Consider the following 25,188-nt stretch of genomic DNA (forward strand, 5'->3'; position numbering starts at 1 on the left):
AGCAGCAGCAGCAGCAAGGCAAATTAGAAAATACTTCAAGATGAATGAAAATAAAGATACAACAGACACAACTTACGGAACACAGCTAAAGCACTGCTTAGAGATATCTGCAGCTATAAACACCTATTTTTTAAAAACAGAAAGGAAGAAAGAGTTCAAATCAATAATCTAGACTTTCACCTCAAGAAACTAAAAAAAAAAAAAACCCAAGGCAAGAAGAAGTAAATAATAAAGGCTAAGCAGAAATAAATTAAAGAGCAAAGAAAAATAATACCACTAAGATCAAAATTAGTTCTTTGGGAAAAAAACAATAAAATTGACAAACCTTTAGCTAGACAGATCAAGAAGAAAGAAGACTCAAATTACAAATATTAGTAATAAGAGACATCACTATAAACCTTATAAAAACAGAAAGAATTATAAGAGAACACCATAACCATTATATGGTAACAGATTAAACGGACACATTCCTAGAAATATAAAAACTACCAAAACTGATTCAAGAAGAAATGAATAATCTGAACAGACTTAACAAGCAGAGACTGAACTAGTAATTTAAAAACTTCCAACAAAAAATATTCCAGGCTCACATGGTTTTATTAATGAATTCTACCACATATTTAAAGAATTAACACCAATCCTTCAAAACCTCTTTCAAAAGACAGAAGAGTGAACACTTCCCAACTCATTTCATGAGCAAGTATACCAAGATATCAAATATACTTGATACTAAGACCAAAAAAGAAAAGATATGAAAAGAAAATTATACAACAATATCTTTTATGAAGACGGCCATAAAAAATTATCAGAAAAATTTAGCAAACTCAATCTTAAAACATGTAAAAACAATTATATTGTGACCAAAGGAGATTTACTCCAAGAACATAAGACTGACTTAACATATAAAAATGAATCAAGTTTATAAACCATATCAATAAAATAAAGGATAAAATCCACAAGATTATCTTAACAGATGCAGAAAAAAGCATTTGATAAAATCCAACCATTCCATGTTAAAAACACTCAAATTAGGAACAGAAGGCAACTTTCTCAAAACGATAAGGCCATCTACGAAAAACCGACAATTAACATCATATTCATGGTATCTGGTCCCCTCACTTCATGGCAGATAGATGGGGAAACAGTGGAAACAGTGGCTGACTTCATTTTGGGGAGCTCCAAAATCACTGCAGATGGTGACTGCAGCCATGAAATTAAAAGATGCTTACTCCTTGGAAGGAAAGTTATGACCAGCCTAGACAGAATATTAAAAAGCAGAGACATTACTTTGTCAACACAGGTCCGTCTAGTCAAGGTTATGGTATTTCCAGTAGTCATGTATTGATGTGAAAGTTGGACTATAAAGAAAGCCGAGTGCCGAAGAATTGATGCTTTTGAACTGCGGTGTTGGAGAAGACTCTTGAGAGTCCTTTGGACTGCAAGGAGATCCAACCAGTCATCCTAAAGGAGATCAGTCCTGGGTGTTCACTGGAAGGACTGATGTTGAAGCTGAAACTCCAATAATTTGGCCACCTGACGCGAAGAGCTGACTCATTTGAAAAGACCCTGATTTTGGGAAAGATTGAGGGCAGGAGGAGAAGGGGACGACAGAGGATGAGATGGTTGGATGGCATCACCAACTCGATGGACATGGGTAAACTCTGGGAGCTGGTGATGGACAGGGAGGCCTGGCATGCTGCAGTTCACGGGGTTGCACAGAGTCAGACATGATTGAGCGACTGAACTGAACTGAAGTTAATGGTAAAAAACTGAATGCTTCCCCCGTAGGCAGAAAAAAGCTAAGGATGTCCATTCTTGCCACTTCTGCTCAACACTGTATTGGAGGTTCTAGACAGATCAATTAGGGAAGAAAAATAAAAGGAATTCAGATCAGAAAGGAAGAAGTAAAATTAACTTTATTAACAGATGACATGATCATATAGCTGAAAAATTCCAAAGAATCCATTTTAAAAATCAGAACTGGTGAATGAAGGATGCAGATACAAGATCAATATAAAAATCAACTTTACTGCAAATCCCTGGTGGTCCGATTGTTAGGACTCAACACTCACTTCTGGGGCTGGGGTTCAAATCCTAGTTGGGAAATTCAGATCCTGCAAGCTGCTGGTTTAGCCAAAAAACAAAAATTTTATTTCTATACACTGCCAATGAACATTCCGAAAATGAAATTTTAAAAAAATCCATTTATAATGGCATCAAACTAAATAAACCAGGAATAGATTCAGCAAAAGAAGAAGTATATGACTTGTACACTGAAAACCGCAACACTGAAAGAAATTAAAGAAGACCAAACAAATGGAAAGATAGACTGTGTTCATGGAACTAGAAGACTAATAATGCTAAAATAGCAACACTCCCCAGATTGATCTATCAATTCACAGCAATCTTCTCTCCAAACTGATCTATCAATTCAAAGCAATCTTTATCAAAGTCTCAGCTGTCTTTCTGCAGAAGTTGAGAAAACAAACTGATTTTAAAAGACCAAAATAAATGGAAAATATATATCCATAGGTTAGAAGACTCCACATTAAGATGGCAATCCCCTCTGCCCCAAAACTAACCTATAGAATCAATGCAATCCCAAACAAAATTCAAGTAAGCTTTTTAAAAGAAACTGATAAGCGGATTTTAAAGGTCATTCAGGAAGGCAAAGGGCCTTTTATTCTGAAAAAGAATAAAGCTGGAAGAGTAAAGATACCTGATCTTAAGACCTACTACAAAGTTATAATCAAGACAGTATATTATTGGCATTGGGCTTCTCAGGTGGCACTAGTGGTTAAGAACCTGCCTGCGAGACACGAGTTCGATCCCTCGGTCGAGAAGATCCGCTGGAGGAGGACATGGCAACCCACTCCAGTATTCTTGCCTGGAGGAATCCCACAGACAGAGGAGCCTGACGGGCTACAGTCCATAGGGTCGCAGAGTTGGACACAACTGAAGCAACTAAGCACTGACATACAGGCCAATGGAATGTAACAAGAAGTTTGGAAATAAACTCATACAGTCAGTTGACTTTTGACAAAAATCAATTTTTTGCAAAAAAAAATTTTTTTCAAAAAAGATGTACAGATAATTCAATAGAAACAAGATAATCTTTTTCAAAAAATGGTAGAGGAACTGATAACTATAGAGGGAAAAGTCCCTGAACTTCACCTTGCATCATATATGAAAGCTAACTCAAAATGTATTACAAAACTGAACACAAATACTAAAACTATTATATCTCTACAGAAGTTGCTCAGTTGTGTCCGACTCTTTGCAACCCCATGGACTGTAGCCTACCAGGCTTCTCCCTCCATGGGATTCTCCAGGCAAGAGTACTGGAGTGGGTTGCCATTTCCTTCTCCAGGGGATCTTCCCAACCCAGGAATTGAACCCGGGTCTCCCACATTCCAGGCAGATGCTTTCACCTCTGAGCCACCAGGGAAGCTCTAGAAGCAAACAAAAGATAAAATCTTTATGATGCTGAGTTGGACAAAGATTTCTTAAACAGAACACCAAAAGTCGAAAACTAAAGAAAAACAAAATAAATAAAATGGACCTCATGAAGACTGAAAATTTTTGTTCTTTGAAACATGGTTAAGAAAACAAAACAGTAAGCAACAGACTGGGCACAAAATTTTGTGAAACACATATTTAAAAAGGCCTTGTATCCAGACTACACAAGGACTCTAAAAGGCTCTGATGGAGATTTCACACACCCAGAATTCAATAATATGAAGTCAAATAACATCTCTTCTCTACCTTTCTAGAAAGTGCTAAAAGATTTAAATGGATGATTCATACAAAAAAAGATAAGTGAATGGGCAAAAGCACGTGAAAAGATGCTGAACATCACTAACCATGAGGGAAATAAAAATTTAAACCACAATGAGATACCATTATCCACCCACTTAGAATGGCTAACTATTTTAAAAGACTGACAATACCAAGCGTTTGCAAAGATATGGAGCTATCAGAAATCTCTTATACTGCTGATGGGAATGTAAAACGGTATACTCATTTTGAAAAACCAAACAGCAATACTTCAGAAAGTAAAACATATATTTACTATACAATCCATCCATTTTAATTCTAGATAGTTGTCCAAGAAGAATGAACATATGCCCAAGAAAACTTATTCACAGCTATGGGTCAGGAATGGGGGATAAGAACAACATAAGGGATACCTGTGGTGATGAAACTGTTCTGTACTGTGATCAATGTGAATATTTGGTTGTGATACTCTGCTTTAGTTTTGCAAGATGTTGCCACTGAGGGAAATGGGTAAACAGTATGCAGGATCTCTGTGTCATTTCATACAATTGTATGTGAATCTACAATTTCCTCATAATAAAAAGTTTAATTAAAAACATAACAAAACTCATTCACAAATGGAGCAGCATTACTTATAATAGCTCCAAAACAGAAGCAACTGGGTCCTTCAACGGATGAGTAGATAAACCAGTGACAGTATACCCAACCCATGGATCACCATTTTCAGCAACTAAAGGGAACAAAATCATATATGCAACAACATGGGTGAGTCTCAAATACACTGTGCTAAAGTGAAATAAATAAAACACCGAAACTAAATACTATGTAATTCTATTTACATGAACAGTAGTTAAAAAAAAAAAAAAAAAGGCACAGTAAAAACCGTAGGTCAGAATTGCCAGGGGATGGGACAGTGGCGAGTCGAGTACAAGGGACAGAAGGAAACCTTGTAGTGTGGAATTATACAGCTCCTTCTACAATTTGAATATGTCAGTTGTTACATGACCATGTACAATTATCAAAATTCACACTGTACACATAAAATTGGTGAAATCTATATTCTTTAAATAATGTTTTTAAACACAAAAAAGAGAAAAACATTAAGGCTTAGAAAATTAATACCTGTTAGCGTCTTTCCTGCATTCAAAGGAGGTGCAATGACTCTGAAAAGTTTCTGCATGAAAATTAATAGAACAATCAACATCATCTTTAAAAAAATATTTCAAAAAATAATTAAAATCTTATGCTATAATCACCTTTCCCAGACTGAATTAGTCATTTGCTATTAAGATTAAATATAAAAACTTTTAATGTGGACATAAACTGTTTCAGTAGGATCACTAAGAAATAATCATTGCTGTCATATTCCTCACTGAAAGAAACCATTTAACAAATACCAGTTAGAAGAAAGTCTTTGTTGAGAGCATTATTTCTAATATAAGCTATCCTTAGACTCCTAAAAGAGCTTTATTTTTAAAAAAATACTAAGCAAATCAAAGGATTAGCAGCCCACCAAAACAGTAAGATTACTGTAAGCTGAAAACATGTGAACAATCAGCAGCCACAGAAAAAGACGTCAAAATGGAAGCAGAGCCTATGAAAATACAAGATTAATGGCAAAACTATGCTGGCCTTCCTGGGAGGGAGTTCACTGTTTTGGGATAGGACAGGCCTTTAGCACTGGGAAGTGGGGGCAAATCCAACTATTCATTAGTACCCAAAAGCCCAATAAAGCTCTTCATATTTTCCAAGGAAACCTAAATCCCTCCCCCCTCACACCCTAAGTTTCATTAAACTGGTAGATAAGCCTCTCCCTCTGGCTGTGTAGTGATTCACTCATTTCTGAGTTCTCCCAGTACAAGTGTGAAGAAACCTTTTCCCCTGTCAGTCTGTTCATTGTCAGCTAATTCACAGTCTTCTCCCCACCATTCGGATTTCAGATGGTAGAGGAAAAGTTTTCCCTCCCAACACAAGGCACTATTATATCAGAAGCAGCCAAAACTAGAACTAAGGAAAGATTTCAGAGACTATGGTAATCACCTCAAATATGATGACACTGTCATTCTAGAAAAACTAGAAAATTTCAAAAGGCAATACAGTTCCTCTTTTTTTTAAGTTTTTAGTTCACATTAGCGTATAGTTGATTTACAATGTTGTGTTGAGGGAGGAACATGCTGAGCTGACTCATCTTGAAAAAAGAAGGAAACTCCATCTTGCACTTTCAGTGAGCTTTGGACTTATGTGCCTGGTAGCCAAGGGGATAACATACCTACGGCCAAACTGGCCTCCTGGACGTGATAAACACCAGATTCCCAACCAAGATTTCCTGTTACCAGAAAGAATGTAATAATCCCCTATGTAGTCAATCACCTTTGTAATCTTTATGGTGCCCACTGGTGCAGGCTACAAGGTATAACTAGCTGACCCTTCTGATTATGAATCATGGCTGTAACCTGATTGTATCTCCCTTTAACACTTTCCAGTCTAGGTTTAAGGAATTTGGGGATGTGGGCTTAAGCAGTACACTTAAGGTATATAAGGTTTTCACAAAAAAAGTTGGTCGGGGTCCTTGGCTAAGAGGAGACTCTGCCTTGGGCCCACTGGTGTAATAAACTGCACTCCACTATCTGCACTGTCCTTCTGAGTGAGTTTACTTCCCAGAACGCGTGGCAACAACAGTGTTAGTTTCAGGTGTACAGAAAAGTGATTTAGTTATTCATATACATATATCTATTCTTTTTCAGATTCTTTTAATTTGGACCTCTTTAAACTGAAATAACTGAACTTTAAACACTGAATAGTGATTTCTTTACAGGCAGAGAATTATAAAAGGGCAATCACAGGATGCCTCTAACTTCCCACTGCTAAAATCTCCAAATAACTATTTAATAACAAACACCAAGCTCCTGCTGAAAGTCATTAAACTTGAAAACTACTCAACAAAAAACAAGGCAACCTCAACAGTAAAGTGTTCCATCTGAGATGCATAGCTATAAATACAAACCAGATTCTGAGCAATAAAAAATCCACACAAAACAAAAACTTCAAAAGCAGCAATAACAAAACCCCACAACCATTTTTATCAAAATAGAATGCATCAAATCAGAATCTGTTTACAGGGATTATTTTGAGAGAAACTAGACACTGCATTAATTATTCCTAATTGTGGTTTAATAGTTTAATTGTGGTTTAAAAATGGAGAACATTTTTGCATGCACAGAGGTCATGGACCTCACTGAAGAGGTAGCTGAGAGGTGTTCAAATGTTAAGAATACTTATTTGAAACACAGACAATCAAAATCAAAACCAGTGCGGGAAGGCTGTGGCACTCATCTGGAAAATGACCAAGAGAAAAGAAGTACACAAAACTTAAGGAGTTATGAACTAAAGGGATATTCACCTTCCAAGTGAAAAGAAATCTGAAATATCATGGAATGACTGCTGACTTAATACTGTAAATGCTTCCGGATGTTCATTAAATATGCAAAAATGTTGACTGGACACCTTCAAGAGACGCCTGCATCTTCTGACCCAGGTAATGCAGTCACTGTAATAACACAGTGGGCTGGCAGGGCACTACATGCATACTAAGTCGCTTCAGCCATGTCTGACTCTTTGAGACCCTATGGACCACAGCCCACCAGGCTCCTCTGTCCATGGGATTCTTCAGGCAAGGATATTGGAGTAGGTTACCATTTCCTCTTCCAGGGGATCTTCCCGACATACCCACAGTCCATAACCCTTAATTCTGTCTTCAAATTTAAAGGAACTAACATGATGGAGACAGGTTTGTTTCTTTTAAAAATAAACCCAAGTGCTTTTTAGGTGCTCTTTTCTAATGGTAAGGATAATAAGAAATTCTAATGAATGCTAGAAAATTCTGAAATGGGAAAAGCAACTTAGCTATTAACAAATAATGACTTCTCACCATTTTTAGGAGTTTCCCCTAGCAGAATATAGCTACAAAACAGCATTACTCAATAGTACCATTACTCCATACAGAGTAATAGAGTATTACTCTGTTATAGAATTGAATAATTATTCATTAATAAATAATGAATAAATAATTATTCCATAGTATAGACTAAATTTCTTATAACTTTTGGAAAAGCTACAATAATATGAAAGTCTTTTAGAAAAAAAACTTAGAGTCTCACAGGCTTTTATTTATTGTTCCCTGGGATTTAAACACCTACTTATGCAGATAAAAAGAATGCAAAGGCATGTAGGCATATGAAGGTATAAAACTATAAAGACTATCTAAAGTCCTGAACAACAATGGGTGCAAGTCTAATAAACCTACAAGACAATTTAAAGTGAGTGGATGAAAACCAACTATTCAAAGCAAATGGAGAGAAGGGAAAAAACATTAACAGACAATATTAAATATGTGCACAAATTAGGAAGAATCTTACCTCCATTGGACTAATAAATTCATTCATGCCTCTGTTGTAGACATAGATCATAGCATCATATAGTCGATTTTCCCAACACATGAGAACTATCTGTAAAAAGGAAATGTTGCTTGGTCCATACAATTTAGTAAGTCTCACCAATTATTTTCCTCAAAGCTTTAATTATGGGGAAGATTCTGAATTCCCTTTCCTAATTTTTCTTATTCCTTCTCTGAAAAAAAATCTGAAATTAAAGTACTCAAACACAATGCCAGGGTAAGAGCTATTGTAGGTTCAATGTTACTTTAAATAGTATAATAGCTACTTTTAAACATCCTCCAATATATGATTTTATTTCTTCTCTATCCTCCCCCTTTCCATATCCATTCTACCTCTGGTCTCTAGTTCTACAAATATTTACTAAACTTTTATATTCAGTTTCTCTCCTCAGCATTGGGATAATATGTAAGACAAATCCAGATCTAGTCTCTACCCTGACAGCACTTCCATTCATCCTGGACACTCACCAAAAGAAGGGGCACAAAATAGTATGTGAATTATGATTTGGGGAAGATACTCAATTACGCAAATAGTTCATTTACAAATGTGGTAAGTCTATACAGGAACCTGTCTTGGTCTGGTGTATTCAGAAGGTCATCCCTGAAGGAGCAATATTTAAGTCACCTGTAAAGCCCTGACTTGAAGTATGGAGAACATCATACTCTGTTCCTATGAGAGCTAAATTATAGTACTGAGTGACAGGAGAAGACTGAAGTAGAAGAGCAGAGGTCAAAAAAGGAAAATGCTAAGGGACAGCCAAAGAGGTTCAGAGGACCTAACGAATGCATGATATTAAAAGACGTTTACTTCTTCAAAGAAAAGCTATGATAAACCTAGACAGCATATTAAAAAGCAGAGACATTACTTTGTCATCAAAGGTCCATATAGTAAAAGCTATGGTTTTCCCAGTAGTTACGTATGGATGTGAGAGCTGGACAATAAAAAAGGCTGAGTGCCAAAGAATTGATGCCTTCAAAATGTGGTGCTGGAGAAGACTTTTGAGAGTCCCTTGGACAGCAAGGAGATCAAACAAGTCAATCCTAAAGGAAACCAACCCTGAATATTCACTGGAAGGAGTGATGCTGAAGTTCCAATACTTTGGCCACCTGATATGAAGAGCCGACTCAATGAAAAAGACCCTGATGCTAGGAAAGACTGAAGACTAGAGGAGAAGGGGCAACAGAGGATGAGAAAGTTGGGTGGCATCACTGATTCAATGGACGTCAGTTTGAGCAAACTCTGGGAGGTGGTGGAGCACAGGGAAGCCTGGAGTGCTGAAGTCCATGGGGTCACAGAGTCAGACACGACGGAGTGACTGAACAACAAGAGATACATGTATGTAAGCCAAAGGCAGAGGAGGAAATGAGGGGTTTTGCAGGCAGAAGGAGCAGAGAGGATGAAAGGAGCTTAAAGTGGTTAAGGATGAAGAGAAATCCATTTGAGAAAACAGGAAAAGGAACAGAGAAGACTGGAAGGATCAAGTTCAGTTGCTCAGTGGTGTCCAACTCTTTGCAAACCCATGGACTATAGCCTGCCAGGCTCCTCTGTCCATGGAATTTTCCAGGGAACAACACTGGAGTGGATTATTTCCTCCTCCAGGGGAACTTTCTGACCCAGCAATCAAATCCATGTCTCCTGCACGACAGGTGGATTTTTTTTTAACACTGAGTCACCTGCAAAGCCCTGCCTTGAAGTATGGAGTACATCATGCTCTGTTCCTATGAGAGCTAAATTATGGTACTGAGTGACAGGAGAAGACTGAAATAGAAGAGCAGAGGTCAAAAAAGGAGAATGGTGAGGAAGAGCCAACGAGGTTCAGAGGGAAAATAGAAGTGAGGTGTTATGGCAGAGTTTTCCCAGACAAAGGCATGTTCGGGGTCCTCTCCTCTTCCTCTCAGCCAGTGTGAAGGTCATACATATCTTTATAGCTTCCGTAACCTCCCCTCTTCCAACACCCTCTTCCAACAACACAAGAGAAGACTCTACACATGGACGTCACCAGATGGTCAACACCGAAATCAGATTGATTGTATTCTTTGCAGCCAAAGATGGAGAAGCTCTATACAGTCAACAAAAACAAGACCAGGAGCTGACTGTGGCTCAGATCATGAACTCCTTATTGCCAAATTCAGACTTAAATTGAAGAAAGTAGGGAAAACCACTAGACCATTGAGGTATGACCTAAATCAAATCCCTTATGATGATACAGTGGAAGTGAGAAATAGATTTAAGGGACTAGATCTGATAGAGTGCCTGATGAACTATGGACGGAGGTTCGTGACACTGTATAGGAGACAGGGAACAAGACCATCCCCATGGAAAAGAAATGCAAAAGAGCAAAATGGATGTCTGGGGAGGCCTTACAAATAGCTGTGAAAAGAAGAGAAGCGAAAAGCAAAGGAGAAACGGAAAGATATAAGCATCCGAATGCAGAGTTCCAAAGAATAGCAAGAAAAGATAAGAAAGCCTTCTTCAGTATTCAATGCAAAGAAATAGAGGAAAAGAACAGAATGGGAAAGACTAGAGATCTCTTCAAGAAAATTAGAGATACCAAGGGAACATATCATGCAAAGATGGGCTCAATAAAGGACAGAAATGGTATGGACCTAACAGAAGCAGAAGATATTAAGAAGAGGTGGCAAGAATACACAGAAGAACTGTACAAAAAAGATCTTCACGAGCAAGATAATCACAATGGTGTGATCACTCACCTAGAGCCAGACATCCTGGAATGTGAACTCAAGTGGGCCTTAGAAAGCATCACTATGAACAAAGCTAGTGGAGGTGATGGAATTCCAGTGGAGCTATTTCAAATCCTGAAAGATGATACTGTGAAAGTGCTACACTCAATATGCCAGCAAATTTGGAAAACTCAGCAGTGGCCACAGGACTGGAAAAGGTCAGTATTCATTCCAATCCCAAAGAAAGGCAATGCCAAAGAATGCTCAAACTACCACACAATTGCACTCATCTCACACGCTTGTAAAGTAATGCTCAAAATTCTCCAAGCCAGGCTTCAGCAATATGTGAACCGTGAACTTCCAGATGTTCAAGCTGGTTTTAGAAAAGGAAGAGGAACCAGAGATCAAATTGCGAATATCTGCTGGATCATGGAAAAAGCAAGAGAGTTCCAGAAAAACATCTATTTCTGCTTGATTGACTATGCCAAAGCCTTTGACTATGTGGATCACAATAAACTGTGGAAAATTCTGAGAGAGATGGGAATACCAGACCACCTGACCTGCCCCTTGAGAAATCTGTATGCAGGTCAGGAAGCAACAGTTAGAACTGAACATGGAACAACAGACTGGTTCCAAATAGGAAAAGGATTACGCCAAGGCTGTATATTGTCACCTTGCTTATTTAACGTATGTGCAGAGTACATCATGAGAAACGCTGGGCTGGACCAGCACAAGCTGGAATCAAGATTGCCGGGAGAAATATCAATAACCTCAGATATGCAGATGACACCACCCTTATGGCAGAAAGTAAGGAGAAACTAAGAAGCCTCTTGATGAAAGTGAAAGAGGAGAGTGAAAAAGTTGGCTTAAAGCTCAACATTCAGAAAACTAAGATCATGGCATCTGGTCCCATCACTTCATGGGAAATAGATGGGGATACAGTGGAAACAGTGTTATACTTTATTTCGGGGGGCTCCAGAATCACTGCAGATGGTGACTGCAGCCATGAAATTAAAAGACGCTTACTCTTTGGAAGAAAGTTCAGTTCAGTTCAGTTGCTCAGTCCTGTCCGACTCTTTGTGACCCCATGAATCGCAGCACGCCAAATTTCCCTGTCCATCACCAACTCTCGGAATTCACTCAGACTCACATCCATCGAGTCAGTGATGCCATCCAGCCATCTCATCCTCGGTCGTCCGCTTCTCCTCCTGCCCCCAATCCCTCCCAGCATCAGAGTCTTTTCCAATGAGTCAACTCTTCGCATCAGGTGGCCAAAGTACTGGAGCTTCAGCTTTAGCATCATTCCTTCCAAAGAAATCCCAGGGTTGATCTCCTTGCAGTCCAAGGAACTCTCAAGAGTCTTCTCCAACACCACAGTTCAAAAGCATCAATTTTTCAGTGCTCAGCCTTCTTCACAGTCCAACTCTCACATCCATACATGACCACAGGAAAAACCATAGCCTTGACTAGACGGACCTTAGTCAGCAAAGTAATGTCTCTGCTTTTGAATATGCTATCTAGGTTGTTCATGACTTTTCTTCCAAGGAGTAAGCGTCTTTTAATTTCATGGCTGCAGTCACCATCTGCAGTGATTTTGGAGCCCCCAAAAATAAAGTCTGACACTGTTTCCCCATCTATTTCCCATGAAGTGATGGGACCAGATGCCATGATCTTCATTTTCTGAATGTTGAGCTTTAAGCCAACTTTTTCACTCTGCTCTTTCACTTTCATCAAGAGCCTTCTTAGTTCCCCTTCACTTTTTCAAATAAGGGTGGTGTCATCTGCATATCTGAGGTTATTGATATTTCTCCCAGCAGTCTTGATTCCAGCTTGTGTTTCTTCCAGTCCTGCGTTTCTCATGATGTACTCTGCATATAAGTTAAATAAGCAGGGTGACAATATACAGCCTTGATGTACTCCTTTTCCTATTTGGAACCAGTCTGTTGTTCCATGTTCAGTTCTTACTGTTGCTTCCTGACCTGCATACAGATTTCTCAAGGGGCAGGTCAGGTGGTCTGGTATTCCCATCTCTCTCAGAATTTTCCACAGTTTATTGTGATCCACATAGTCAAAGGCTTTGGCATAGTCAATAAAGCAGAAATAGATGTTTTTCTGGAACTCTTGCTTTTTCCATGATCCAGCGGATGTTGACAATTTGATCTCTGGTTCCTCTGCCTTTTCGAAAACCAGCTTGAACATCTGGAAGTTCACGGTTCACATATTGCTGAAGCCTGGCTTGGAGAATTTTGAGCATTACTTTACAAGCGTGTGAGATGAGTGCAATTGTGTGGTAGTTTGAGCATTCTTTGGCATTGCCTTTCTTTGGGATTGGAATGAATACTGATCTTTTCCAGTCCTGTGGCCACTGCTGAGTTTTCCAAATTTGCTGGCATATTGAGTGCAGCACTTTCACAGCATCATCATTCAGGATTTGAAATAGCTCCACTGGAATTCCATCACCTCCACTAGCTTTGTTCATAGTGATGCTTTCTAAGGCCCACTTGAGTTCACATTCCAGGATGTCTGGCTCTAGGTGAGTGATCACACCATGATGATTATCTGGGTCGTGAAGATCTTTTTTGTACAGTCTTCTGTGTATTCTTGCCACCTCTTCTTAATATCTTCTGCTTCTGTTAGGTCCATACCATTTCTGTCCTTTATTGAGCCCATCTTTGCATGATATGTTCCCTTGGTATCTCTAATTTTCTTGAAGAGATCTCTAGTCTTTCCCATTCTGTTCTTTTCCTCTATTTCTTTGCACTGATAGCCTAAGAAGGCTTTCTTATCTCTCGTTGCTATTCTTTGGAACTCTGCATTCAGATGCTTATATCTTTCCTTTTCTCCTTTGCTTTTCGCTTCTCTTCTTTCACATGTATTTGTATGGCCTCCCCAGACAGCCATTTTGCTTTTTTGCATTTCTTTTCCATGGGGATGGTCTTGATCCCTGTCTCCTGTACAATGTCACGAACCTCATTCCATAGTTCATCAGGCACTCTATCTATCAGATCTAGGCCCTTAAATCTATTTCTCACTTCCACTGTATCATCATAAGGGATTTGATTTAGGTCATATGTGAGTGGTCTAGCGGTTTTCCCTACTTTCTTCAATTTGCGTCTGAATTTGGCAATAAGGAGTTCATGATCTGAGCCACAGTCAGCTCCTGATCTTGTTTTTGTTGACTGTATAAAGCTTCTCCATCTTTGGCTGCAAAGAATATAATCAATCTGATTTTGGTGTTGACCATCTGGTGATGTCCATAGAGTCTTCTCTTGTGTTGTTGGAACAGGGTGTTTGCTATGACCAGTGCATTTTCTTGGCAAAACTCTATTAGTCTTTGCCCTGCTTCATTCCGCATTCCAAGGCCAAATTTGCCTGTTACTCCAGGTGTTTCTTGACTTCCTACTTTTACATTCCAATCCCCTATAATGAAAAGGACATCTTTTTTGGGTGTTAGTTCTACAAGATCTTGTAGGTCTTCATAAAACCGTTCAACTTCAGTTTCTTCAGTGTTACTGGTTGGGGCATAGACTTGGATAACTGTGATATTGAATGGTTTGTCTTGGAGACGAACAGAGATCATTCTGTCATTTTTGAGATTGCATCCAAGTACTGCATTTTGGACTCTTTTGTTGACCATGATGGCTACTCTATTTCTTCTGAGAAGTTATGACCAACCTAGATAGCATATTCAAAAGCAGAGACATTACTTTGCCAACAAAGGTCTGTCTAGTCAAGGCTATGGTTTTTCCAGTAGTCATGTATGGATGTGAGAGTTGGACTGTGAAGAAGGCTGAGCCAAAGAATTGATGCTTTTTAACTGTGGTGGTGGAGAAGACTCTTGAGAGTTCCTTGGACTGCAAGATCCAACCAGTCCATTCTGAAGGAGATCAGCCCTGGGATTTCTTTTTAAGGAATGATGCTAAAGCTGAAACTCTAGTACTTTGGCCACCTCATGAGAAGAGTTGACTCATTGAAAAAGAATGATGCTGGGAGGGATTGGGAGCAGGAGGAGAAGGGGACGACAGAGAATGAGATGACTGGATGGCATCACTGACTCGAAGGACTTGAGTCTGAGTGAACTCCGGGAGTTGGTGATGGGCAGAGAGGCCTGGCGTGCTGCGATTCATGGGGTCACAAAGAGTCGGACACGACTGAGCGACTGAACTGAACTGAACCTCCTCTCTGACCCACATATTCAACCACTGACTTGATATCTTCACCTAAATGTCTATGTCAAGTAGTATCTCAAAATAAAACTGTAAAATATACCTCCTGATTTTGTCTCCTACACTCAGACCTATCCCAGTCTTCCAATCTTCTTAAAGGAATTACTATCCACATTGCTTCTCAAGCCAAAATATTAGGCAAGAGTCTTAAATTCTCTCCTTCCACACCTTCAGGTCTGATTCATCAGAAAATGAGTTCTACCCCCAAAACATACCCAAAGTCAAGCCATCTCTCTTCACCTCACCACTACCATCTCTGGCCAGTATACCTCCTTTTGACTAGCTCTTAACCAATTTCCTTGCTTCTTCTCTATTTGGTACCCATCTCTCATTCTGCTGCTGCTGCTAAGTCACTCAGTCATGTCCGACTCTGTGCGACCCCAGAGACGGCAGCCCACCAGGCTCCCCCGTCCCTGGGATTCTCCAGGCAAGAACACTGGAGTGGGTTGCCATTTCCTTCTCCAGTGCATGAAAGTGAAAAGTGAAAGTGAAGTCGCTCAGTCGTCCGACTCTTAGCGACCCCATAGACTGCAGCCTACCAGGCTCCTCTGTCCATGGGATTTTCCATTCTGCTACCCATAAGCAATCAGTGTAATCTTAATTGGCTATACCCCAATATGAAATGTTTTTGGTGTTTTAAAAAGATACAAAAATAAAAATTTGTTTAAAGAAAAAATAAATAAATAAATAAATAAAATCATTTGATGAGTTCACTTAACATTCAGAATAAAACAGAAAAATCTGTACCCTGCCCTGAAAGGGCTACCTCTATTTTTCAATCAAGTTTTTCTTTCATTTGTAACTTTAACACCGAAGGGCTTCCCCTGTGGCTCAATGATAAAGAATCTGACCACAGTGTAGGAGACACAGGAGACTTGGGTTCAATTCCTAGGTCAGAAAGATCCCCTGAAGGAGGGCATGGCAACCCACTTCAGTATTCTTGCCTGGAGAATCCTATGGACAGAGGAGCCTGGTGGACTACAGTGCATAGGGTCATAAAGAGTCAGACATGAGTGAGTGACTAAGCATGTTAATACCGAAGGCATATCTTTTTTTCTTTTGCTTTTTTGCATCAGCTGTTGCTTTTACCCATAACAATCTTCTCCTACAAGATCTTTGCATTACTGATTCCTCTTGCCATTCAGATTCCAGAATCAATCAGACTCAATGCTACTTTCTCAAGAAAGTTTTCTATAATAATCTAAGACAGTCTCTCATTCTCTCTTTACCTATTGCCTGTTTGGTTTTTAACAGAAGACTTGTTTCGGATATTTTTGGTTTGTTTACTTGTCTTTTACTGTCAAACTTTTTTTTTTTTTTTTTGCTAATGTAAGCCTTATGAGCCTTGTCCACTAGGTTCATGAAAGCATACTCAGAGCCTGTCATTCAACAAATTCTTCTTGAATTAATGAATAAATGCTATTGAAGGAATTTGGGAAATACCATTTGATATAGTGGACATGGAGGTCATTACAGACTAGTGAAAGCAAAGTTGAAGAATTATTAGGATGTGAATGAAATGGAAGAAGCAATCTAGAAAATACTTTCAAAGTGTGGGAAAGAAAGGAGAGAAAGAGTGGGGTAAGGAAGGAATCTGGCTGCAAGGGGGAAATGAGATATGGTGGTAAGGCAAGAGCAAGAAGGGGAAGGTTTGATACAGAGAGAAAGGAATCTGAGGGGGAGATTGTTTAAACTGCTTTTTTAACACGAAAAAGAATAGATATATTAACCCAGTTTCAGAGAAAAGCTAAAAATGTTGGAAGGAGAAGAAATTAGAAATTTCTCTTATATCAGTGACAGGTAAATAAAGCTGGAAAGATAACATGCTCTCAAATCAATGGACCTAATGTCAGGTGTGAAGATTATGCCAACTTGCCCACATGACAGAAAGGCATATACAGAAGAGGAACTGGTTTTTGCAAACTCACAGGCATTCATACAGATCTTCCAGGAAGAAAACAATAATCATTTTTCAAACCCTTCATTTCCATGTGATTTTTCACATTTAAAAAAAAAAAAAAAAAAACCTATTGGTCCCTCTAACTTTGTAAGTCACTCATATTTTAGATCATAGGGCTCAGCCCCCTGGTATCTTTGTGCCTTTGCTCATAATTGGACAAATGTGAAACTGAAGAGTTAAATGAAGAGTTAGTGAAGTGTCTTAGGTCAGATACATACTTGCTCCTCAATTAAGGACTTAAAACTTGTTTCGGAGAGCTCAGATATACTAAAAGCAGGTTGGCTGATCAAGCTAAAATGTCTGAAAATTTGCTTCTTATACTATGCTCTGTATTTCAAAACAAAGTATGAAAATTATCAACTCTGGACATATAAACTAACTTTTCAAAAAAATGGCTTCATACTCTCTAGAGTAAAAATATTCTATTATTCATGTGAAAGTACTTATAGTTGAAATTCATTTGCAGGATGAAAACTACAGTAGTGAACAAACTGATGAAGGAGGATCAGCCAATAATTATTTATTGAGCAACTACCAAATATAAACTCTATGCTAAGAGGTCTGGGGGCTGTCAAAGAAACCAAAGGCTTGCAGGATTTTCTTATCTAGCTCTCAATAAAGAACACTTCAAAGAAATATACTGATAAATACAAGTTTATGAGACCTCTTATTACCAAAAGTCCTCAAAAATAATTGGGGTTGATAGAGTGAGGCCTAATAAAATCAGATAAATATGATCAATAAAGGAATGATGTCTATTCCATAATTTAGTAGACTGCCTATAAACTCACCTGCTGAATATCTAGGCTGGTGATATCCATATGTACAATGAGGGCTTCCACATTTTCCATTAACTTTTTATCTTGGAAATGAACAATCAAGTCTTTCATTACCTGGGGTGTGATCCCCACCAATTTATCACTTAAAATATATGGTTCAAGGCACTCCAGAAACACTCCTTTGGCCACTGAATTCTCACTTAGTTTGTCATACACCTGGCTAAATAAAAGATCCCTGTAACAGAATGGGGAAAAATACTTTTAGGAACATTCCAACCATCCATTAAATTCAGTCTACTAAGTATATCTCATCTTTCTCCTATTTCAACATCCAAGTTTATTAAAAATAGCAACAATATTTGCATAGAGCTTTATGTTTAGAAAAATCTATTATATATACTATCCTAATTAATTTTCCCAATACTTTGTACAGATAAGAAGCGCTGAGTAAGTTAAATAATTTGCTGGAAGTCAGTTAGCTAACAAGGGGATGGAGTCAGAATTTGAATCAGTCTTCGGGTCTAAACTCTGTGCTGAATCCCTTACGACACACTGCTTCTTAAAAACAATACCAATACAAGAGCAGGTAGTACAGAGACTGTGATTAAATAGAAAAAAATTAAGTGGACTATTCTCAATTTATCCTTTCCTCTTTCCTGGTATCTAAATCTTCCCATCTGATCTGCATAGCCAATTTGCTTCTTTATCTAGTTCTTGCCCCTTGCTTCCCAAAGAGTTTAGGTAGTGATAATTGAGGAAAAGGAAAAAGAAAATGTTCAATATTTTAAAAACATGGCTGAAAACTCTTATTGCAGAAACAAAAAAAAATGTAATTAATCAAATGCTGCCACACTCAACTGTTTTATTTATTTTGCATTTCTTCTGCAAAAAATAACTTTACTTTTTTTTTTTAAGATTTTTTTATGTGGACCATTTTTAAAGTCTTTATTGAGTTTATTACAATATTGCTTCTGTTTTTTATTTTTTTTTATTTATTATTGGATTTTTGGCCAAGAGGTATGTGCGATCTCAGCTCCCTGATCAGGAAGTGAACATGCATCCTCTGCACTGGAATGTGAAGTCTTAACCACTGACCCACCAGGGAAATCCCCAGAAATTAAATTTTAGAGTTATATTCATCATTGATATAATCTGAATTTTGTTTTCATGCAATTATATGATAAGCATTATTCTAAGTTTCTAGTCACTCTTTAAAATTGTCATTCTGTCTAACTTATGTGTCAATATGCCGAAACATCAGAATTTATTTAGCTATTCCTGTAGGATAACACTTATTTCTACTATTTCACTATTACGAGTAAGGCCACAATGAACATCTCCTTATGTAGTCTTCCCATTTGGGGTACTTATTAATAATTCCTTAGTCATTCTACTTTTAGAAATTTATTTAAAGTCAAAAGATACCAAAAAAAAAAAAGTGTGGCATTTAAATGGTGCTAGGAAAACTGGACAAAGTGTAAAAGAATGAAATTTGAATACTTCTAACACCATACACAAAAATAAACTCAAAATGGATTAAAAACTTAAATGTAAGGCCAGAAACTATAAAGCTCTTAGAGGAAAACATAGGCTGTACACACTTTGACCTAAATCACAGCAAGATTCTCTCCGACCCACCTACTATATTAATGAAAATAAAAACCAAAACAGACAAATGGGACCTAAAAAAACCTAAAAGCTTTTGCACAGCAAAGGAAACTATAAACAAGGTGTAAAGACAACCCTCAGAAAGGGAAAAAATAATTGCAAATGAAGCAACTGATAAAGAGTTAATCTCCAAAATATATAAGTAGCTCATATAGCTCAGTATCAGAAAAACAAACAACCCCATCAAATTAAGGGCAGAAGACCAATAAACAGACATTTCTCCAAAGAAGACATAAAGATGGCCAATAAACACATGAAAAGATGCTCAATACTGCTCATTATTAGAGAAACGCAAACCAAAACTACAATGAGGTATCAACTCACACCAGTCAGAACAGCCATCATCAAAAAATTTACAAATAAATGCTGGAGAGTATGTGGAGAAAAGGGAACCCTCCTGCACTGCTTTTGGGAATGTAAACGGATACAGTCATTAAGGAAAACAGTATGACGATTCCTTTAGAAACTAAGAATAAATCTACCATATGACCCAGCAGTGCCACTACTGGGCATATACCCTAAGAAAACCACAATTCAAAAAGACACATAAACCCCAATGATCATTGCGGCAACATCTTCAATAGCCAGGACACGGAAGCAACCTAGATGTCCATCAACAGATGAATGGATAATGAAGTTGTGGTACAGTTAAACAATGGAGTATTACTCAGCCATACAAAGGAATGAATTTGAGTCAGTTGTAGAGAGGTGGATGAACCTAGAGTTTCTTATATAGAGTGAAGTGAGTCAGAAAGAGAAAAACAAGTATTGTATATTAACACACACACCCACATATATGGAATCTAGAAAAATAATACACTGATGAACTTAGTAGAGAACAGACCTGTTGACACAGGAAGGTGGGGGAAGGTGAGAGTGGGGCAAATTGAGGAAATAGCACTGACATACATAGACTATCATGTGTAAAACAGATAATGAGAAGTTGCTAAATAATACAGGGAGCCCAGCCTGCCACTCTGTGGTGACACAGAGGGGTGGGATGGGAGAGGGGAGGGAAGGGAGGAGGGGGATATTTTACTTATATATAATTAAGGCTGATTCGTGTTGTTGTATAGCAGAAATCAACACAAAATTGTAAAGCAATGTTTCATCAATTAAAAATAAATTTTTGAAAAACTAAATTATCTCCAAAAAGCGTCCAGCACCAATCCACATAGCCATCAGCAATGTATAATTTCAACAGTGTCAACGGACAATTGTCTTTAGTTTTTTTCCCCATATAATTTAATTATAAATTAAACAATATCACTGTTTTCAGTTCTCTGATGACTGGCAATCTGTGTTTCTATGCATACAATGTACTGACGTATATAATTCACTGATTCTTTAATTCTCTCTTTTTTTAAATAACTGTGCTAATTCTATTTATCTGTTAGGATTGATTGATTACTTATTTGCTAAATGTGTAATTTTACATATGTGCCTCACATCAGCTGTGAAAAGTGGTAGATGGTTCATCCACAGATGTGGTCTTTTATGACAAGTTCCACAAAAAGGACAGAGTAGATTCTGAAAGTAATGGGATGGGGACTTGCCTCACCTGAAGTCCTGGAAGGGAACAAATGATAAACGGACTGGCTACAACTGCAGAGAACCCCACATTGCTTTCTTTTTTTAACAGTCTTTTATTTTATTGATTTATTTTTATTATTTATTTTGCTGTGCTAGGTCTTAGTTGCAGCATGTGAGATTTAGCTCCTCAACCAGGGATCAAACCTGGGCCCCCTGCACTGAGAGTGCAGAGTCTTAGCCACTGGACCATCAGAGAAGTCTCAATAGGCTTTTATTTTATTTTTAATGGAAAATAATTACTTTACAATATTGTAATGGTTTCTGTCATATAGCAACATGAATCAACAACAGGTATACATGTGTCCCCTCCCTCTTAAACCTCCCTCCCCATCCCATCCCTCTGGGTTGTCACAGAGCACCAGCTTTGGGTTCCCTGTATCATATAGCAAATTCTCACCGGCCATATACTTCACATATGGCAAGCATGCTTCAGTGCTACACTCTCAAATCATCCTACCTTCTCTCTTCCCTACTGCATCCAAAAGTCTGTTCTCTATGTCTGCATCTCCACTGCTGCCCTGTAGGTATGTTCATCAGTACAATCTTTCTAGATTCCATATATACGCATTAATATATGGTATTTGTATTTCTCACTTACTTCACTTTGTATAATAGGCTCTAGGTTTGCTTCATGCTGCTTTTCAATAAACAGTATTTGTAATAACGGGGGGGTCTGTATCCATTAATTTTTTTCTCATAGCCACAAATGTAATTTTTGCATCATTTTCCCCTTTGCATTTATTGGAGTATTTTTCATGTTAGTTTCATTTTAAATCAATAGTCCATTACATTTTTGTGATTACCAACTACTAGCCAAGTAAAAGAAACTGAGATTAATGAAGCTTTACTATAAGAAAGATAAAATAAGAGTAACAAAGTAACTCTAATGAATTTAAGGAAAATGTCATATTTGCTAGCCCTTGCACTCTGTAATAGGTTGTTAAAAACAACAAGCTAGGAAAGATAATTATATATTTCAGCTCAGCACAAGAAGTCTGGGGGAGGAGAATTAAAGAGCTAAAAATTCAGTAACCAAAGCATAAAAGTTGACAAATAAGGCACTCCTGTGACAAACTGCAGCATGCAGGGCTGGTAAGATTAATGGCAAAACTATGCTTCTTTTTTAACCAGTAAGAGGCTATAATAAAGAAGCAAGAAAAATATAACTCAGCCAACTCCTATCTGCATCTCTAACTTCAAATAAAAATAAAACAAAATTCTAAGACATCTTCTCATCATCCTGGGAGAATATTTATTAGAGCATCAGAGAAAGAGGGAGAAAGAAAAGTACATACAAAAAAAGTTTTTGGCTCTTGTGTTTCTCTCTGTACTTAGGCATTACTCTTCAGGGTGCGGACTTTGTTTCTTGGAAGGGCTAATTTCAAAACAGATGTTTATTACTTCAAACTTAGCTCCCTACAGAGAGTGTAGCAGAAAAAATCCATTCTGAATAAGAGGGCCATCAAAAAGGTCTTCTATATAACTTTTAATACTCATATTAAAGATTCTATTTGGAGTTTATCATTCATAATTTCAAATTGACAGAGAAAATTAGCAAATTCACTTTCTGAACTATCAATTTAACAATTAAAAAATGTGAAGAACTCAGCTTTGATGATGCGATAATGACAAATTCAGAGACTGTCTGAAGGCAGCAAGAGCATCAATCCTAACACTGGCCAGTGTACACTGAAGATATAAACAGAACCAAACAACACCCCACTAGATATAAGAGAAATATCTTCCATGGGTCTTTACAAAGAAGACAATATAATGCAAATGTAAATACAATATAATGTATAATGTAAAACAACGTTCTCAACAATCCCCCGACCGTGAATACAATATACCTCACTGGATAATTACATTTAATGTTATAGCTAAAACATTGGAATGAATGAGCCCTAAGTAAACAGAAGCTAGAGCCCTTTGTGACTTAACTGAAGGTCTGCCACAGCAAATAACTGTCTTCTTGATAACCTTCACTGATCCTTTCTAGTATGATCCAACCGTGTATGATTTAGGCAGCCTGAACAGACATCAATCCATGAGTCAAGACAGCACTGCACAGGGTTTGGGGAGTGCCTGCCCTGGATCCTCAGAGGCGTCCTCCACTACCGAAGAGGCAGCGCAAGCTGACGTTAAGAGCAAAGCCCAGGAGCCAGACCGCCTGCATGAGAACCCTACCTTTGCTCCTCAAAAGAGACATGAGTAAGCTTTGCAAGTTACTTAATCACACACTGCTTCTGGAAACTCATGTGTAAAATGAAGATAATAATGATACCTACCTCATTATTATTAAAGTTAAATTGATACCTACCTCACTATTATAAAATTTAAATAATTTGTTATAAAAGATAGACAAATTAATGGAAAAGTACTTAGAACAAAATCTGGAATATAGGACGCTAACTATTATTATAAATCTGAAGAATTATGAAATAGCACAGGCTGGTTAATTTATACAGTTATTATTTAAATAAACAGAATCTAATCAAGAGTTTATTTACACTGATTTCTTTTAAACAAAGAGGCTCCAAAAACCAACACTGTGGAAACACAATAAAGCCTGCCTTTTTTTGAATGGTATGAAATACTGTGTTTTAGTGATGATTCATAAAAAAGCATATATATATATATGCTCTCTCTATATATAGATATATATATAGTGCATGAATCATACACTTTTAAGATCTTTAAGTAGTATTGTTCTTTTGCTATGTTCTTCATTTCCACTATTCTGCCACATAAATTTACAGATGATATACCCAACAGCATCTATATTGGACAAGTTAGTTTTATTTGGTAAATGGACTGAAAATTTTTAAAGAATCAAATTTCTGTAAATTCATTGTTTTAAAAAACCATTCAGTCAATTCATAGCAGTATATTACAATATAAGCAAGAGGGAACTAGGATTCAAAATAATTGAATCTGACAGGCAATGTATACTCACTTCCGCTGTAGCAAAAGGCAGTAATCAACTATGACGGGTACCATATCCTGTAGAGAAACAATAAAGCAAGCATCAGAACCACATCTCTGTCCAATGGCCCCCTGGATAGACACAACACATAATAAAAGTAGTCTGTTTCAGATACTGTTAAACTGTTGGGAGAATGTAACTTGGCACTACACTTTTGGGAAGCAATTTGGCATTCTGCGTCAAAAGCCTTAAATATGTGAAAACACTTTTACCCAGTAGTTCTGTCTGGAAATATATCCTAAATACATTTAAGAAGAAAAAAAAAATAATGTATTAAGGTATTCTCTACAGCTCTATAATAAAAGAAAGGGGAGAAGGAGGCAGAGGGGAAGAGACATTGAAATTAAATATACAACATGGGAAAACAGTTAATTTGCTATTTAAATAAAATATTATGTAGATATTATACATTAATAAACAGCATACAACATTATAACAACATTGAAAATATGTAATTATCTCACACTTTTGTAAAGAAAATCTACAAGGAAAGAAATAGATCAAATTAATAATATAATACAGTTAGTTGGTCCCACTGGTGGCTCGGGTGATTAAAGTTGTCCATATTTTGCCACAATCCTCCAAACCAGCTATTTTAAGGTTGATTTAATTTCTCAGTTTCAAAATATTTTGATTTTTTTAAATTCATCATGTATAGACTCACAGCAAGCAAATGGCAACCCATAATTTTGGCCTTTTTAAAGAGAAACCGTTTGAGGAAGGAGCAGTAGCTTATTATGACTAGAACTTGTCAAGTACTCAAGCATTAACATTTCAGCAGTGCTCTTTCATTTTCTGTTAGCTGAGGAGCAATGGTTTCCTTTAAACATCCTGGAAGGCTTAGGTTATGCGCAGAAGAATATCCTATCAGAAGAGAGGAGACACTATGTGAAGAAGAGAATACCACATACTTAACAATCTTTTGACAAAAAGAACAAAAACTAAGGAATCCTTATTATCTGAGAGAGAAATAAGCGCAAGAAGGACCTACGATTCTGAAAGGCTATTCTTGCACCACCATCCTGCTTCCTTTAGTTACCAATATTCCTCCTAACTACATTAGA

General features: G+C 37.5%; 1 protein-coding gene across 3 annotated transcripts in view; it reads right to left on the reverse strand.

The window, feature by feature from the left end:
* Window positions 1-25,188, reverse strand: part of VPS8 (VPS8, CORVET complex subunit) — a 297,839-nt gene that overhangs the window by 183,128 nt on the left and 89,523 nt on the right. For all 3 annotated transcript variants that reach the window (XM_018047043.1, XM_018047049.1, XM_005675177.3), the window contains 4 exons: window positions 24,095-24,141; window positions 17,890-18,112; window positions 8,193-8,282; window positions 4,900-4,951 (listed from right to left, as the gene is read on the reverse strand). In XM_018047043.1, the coding sequence (XP_017902532.1) occupies window positions 4,900-4,951; window positions 8,193-8,282; window positions 17,890-18,112; window positions 24,095-24,141 (412 nt within the window). The remainder of the gene's footprint in view (window positions 1-4,899; window positions 4,952-8,192; window positions 8,283-17,889; window positions 18,113-24,094; window positions 24,142-25,188) is intronic.

This window comes from Capra hircus, chromosome 1, assembly GCF_001704415.2.
Source record: "Capra hircus breed San Clemente chromosome 1, ASM170441v1, whole genome shotgun sequence".
Taxonomy (NCBI): Eukaryota; Metazoa; Chordata; class Mammalia; order Artiodactyla; family Bovidae; genus Capra; species Capra hircus.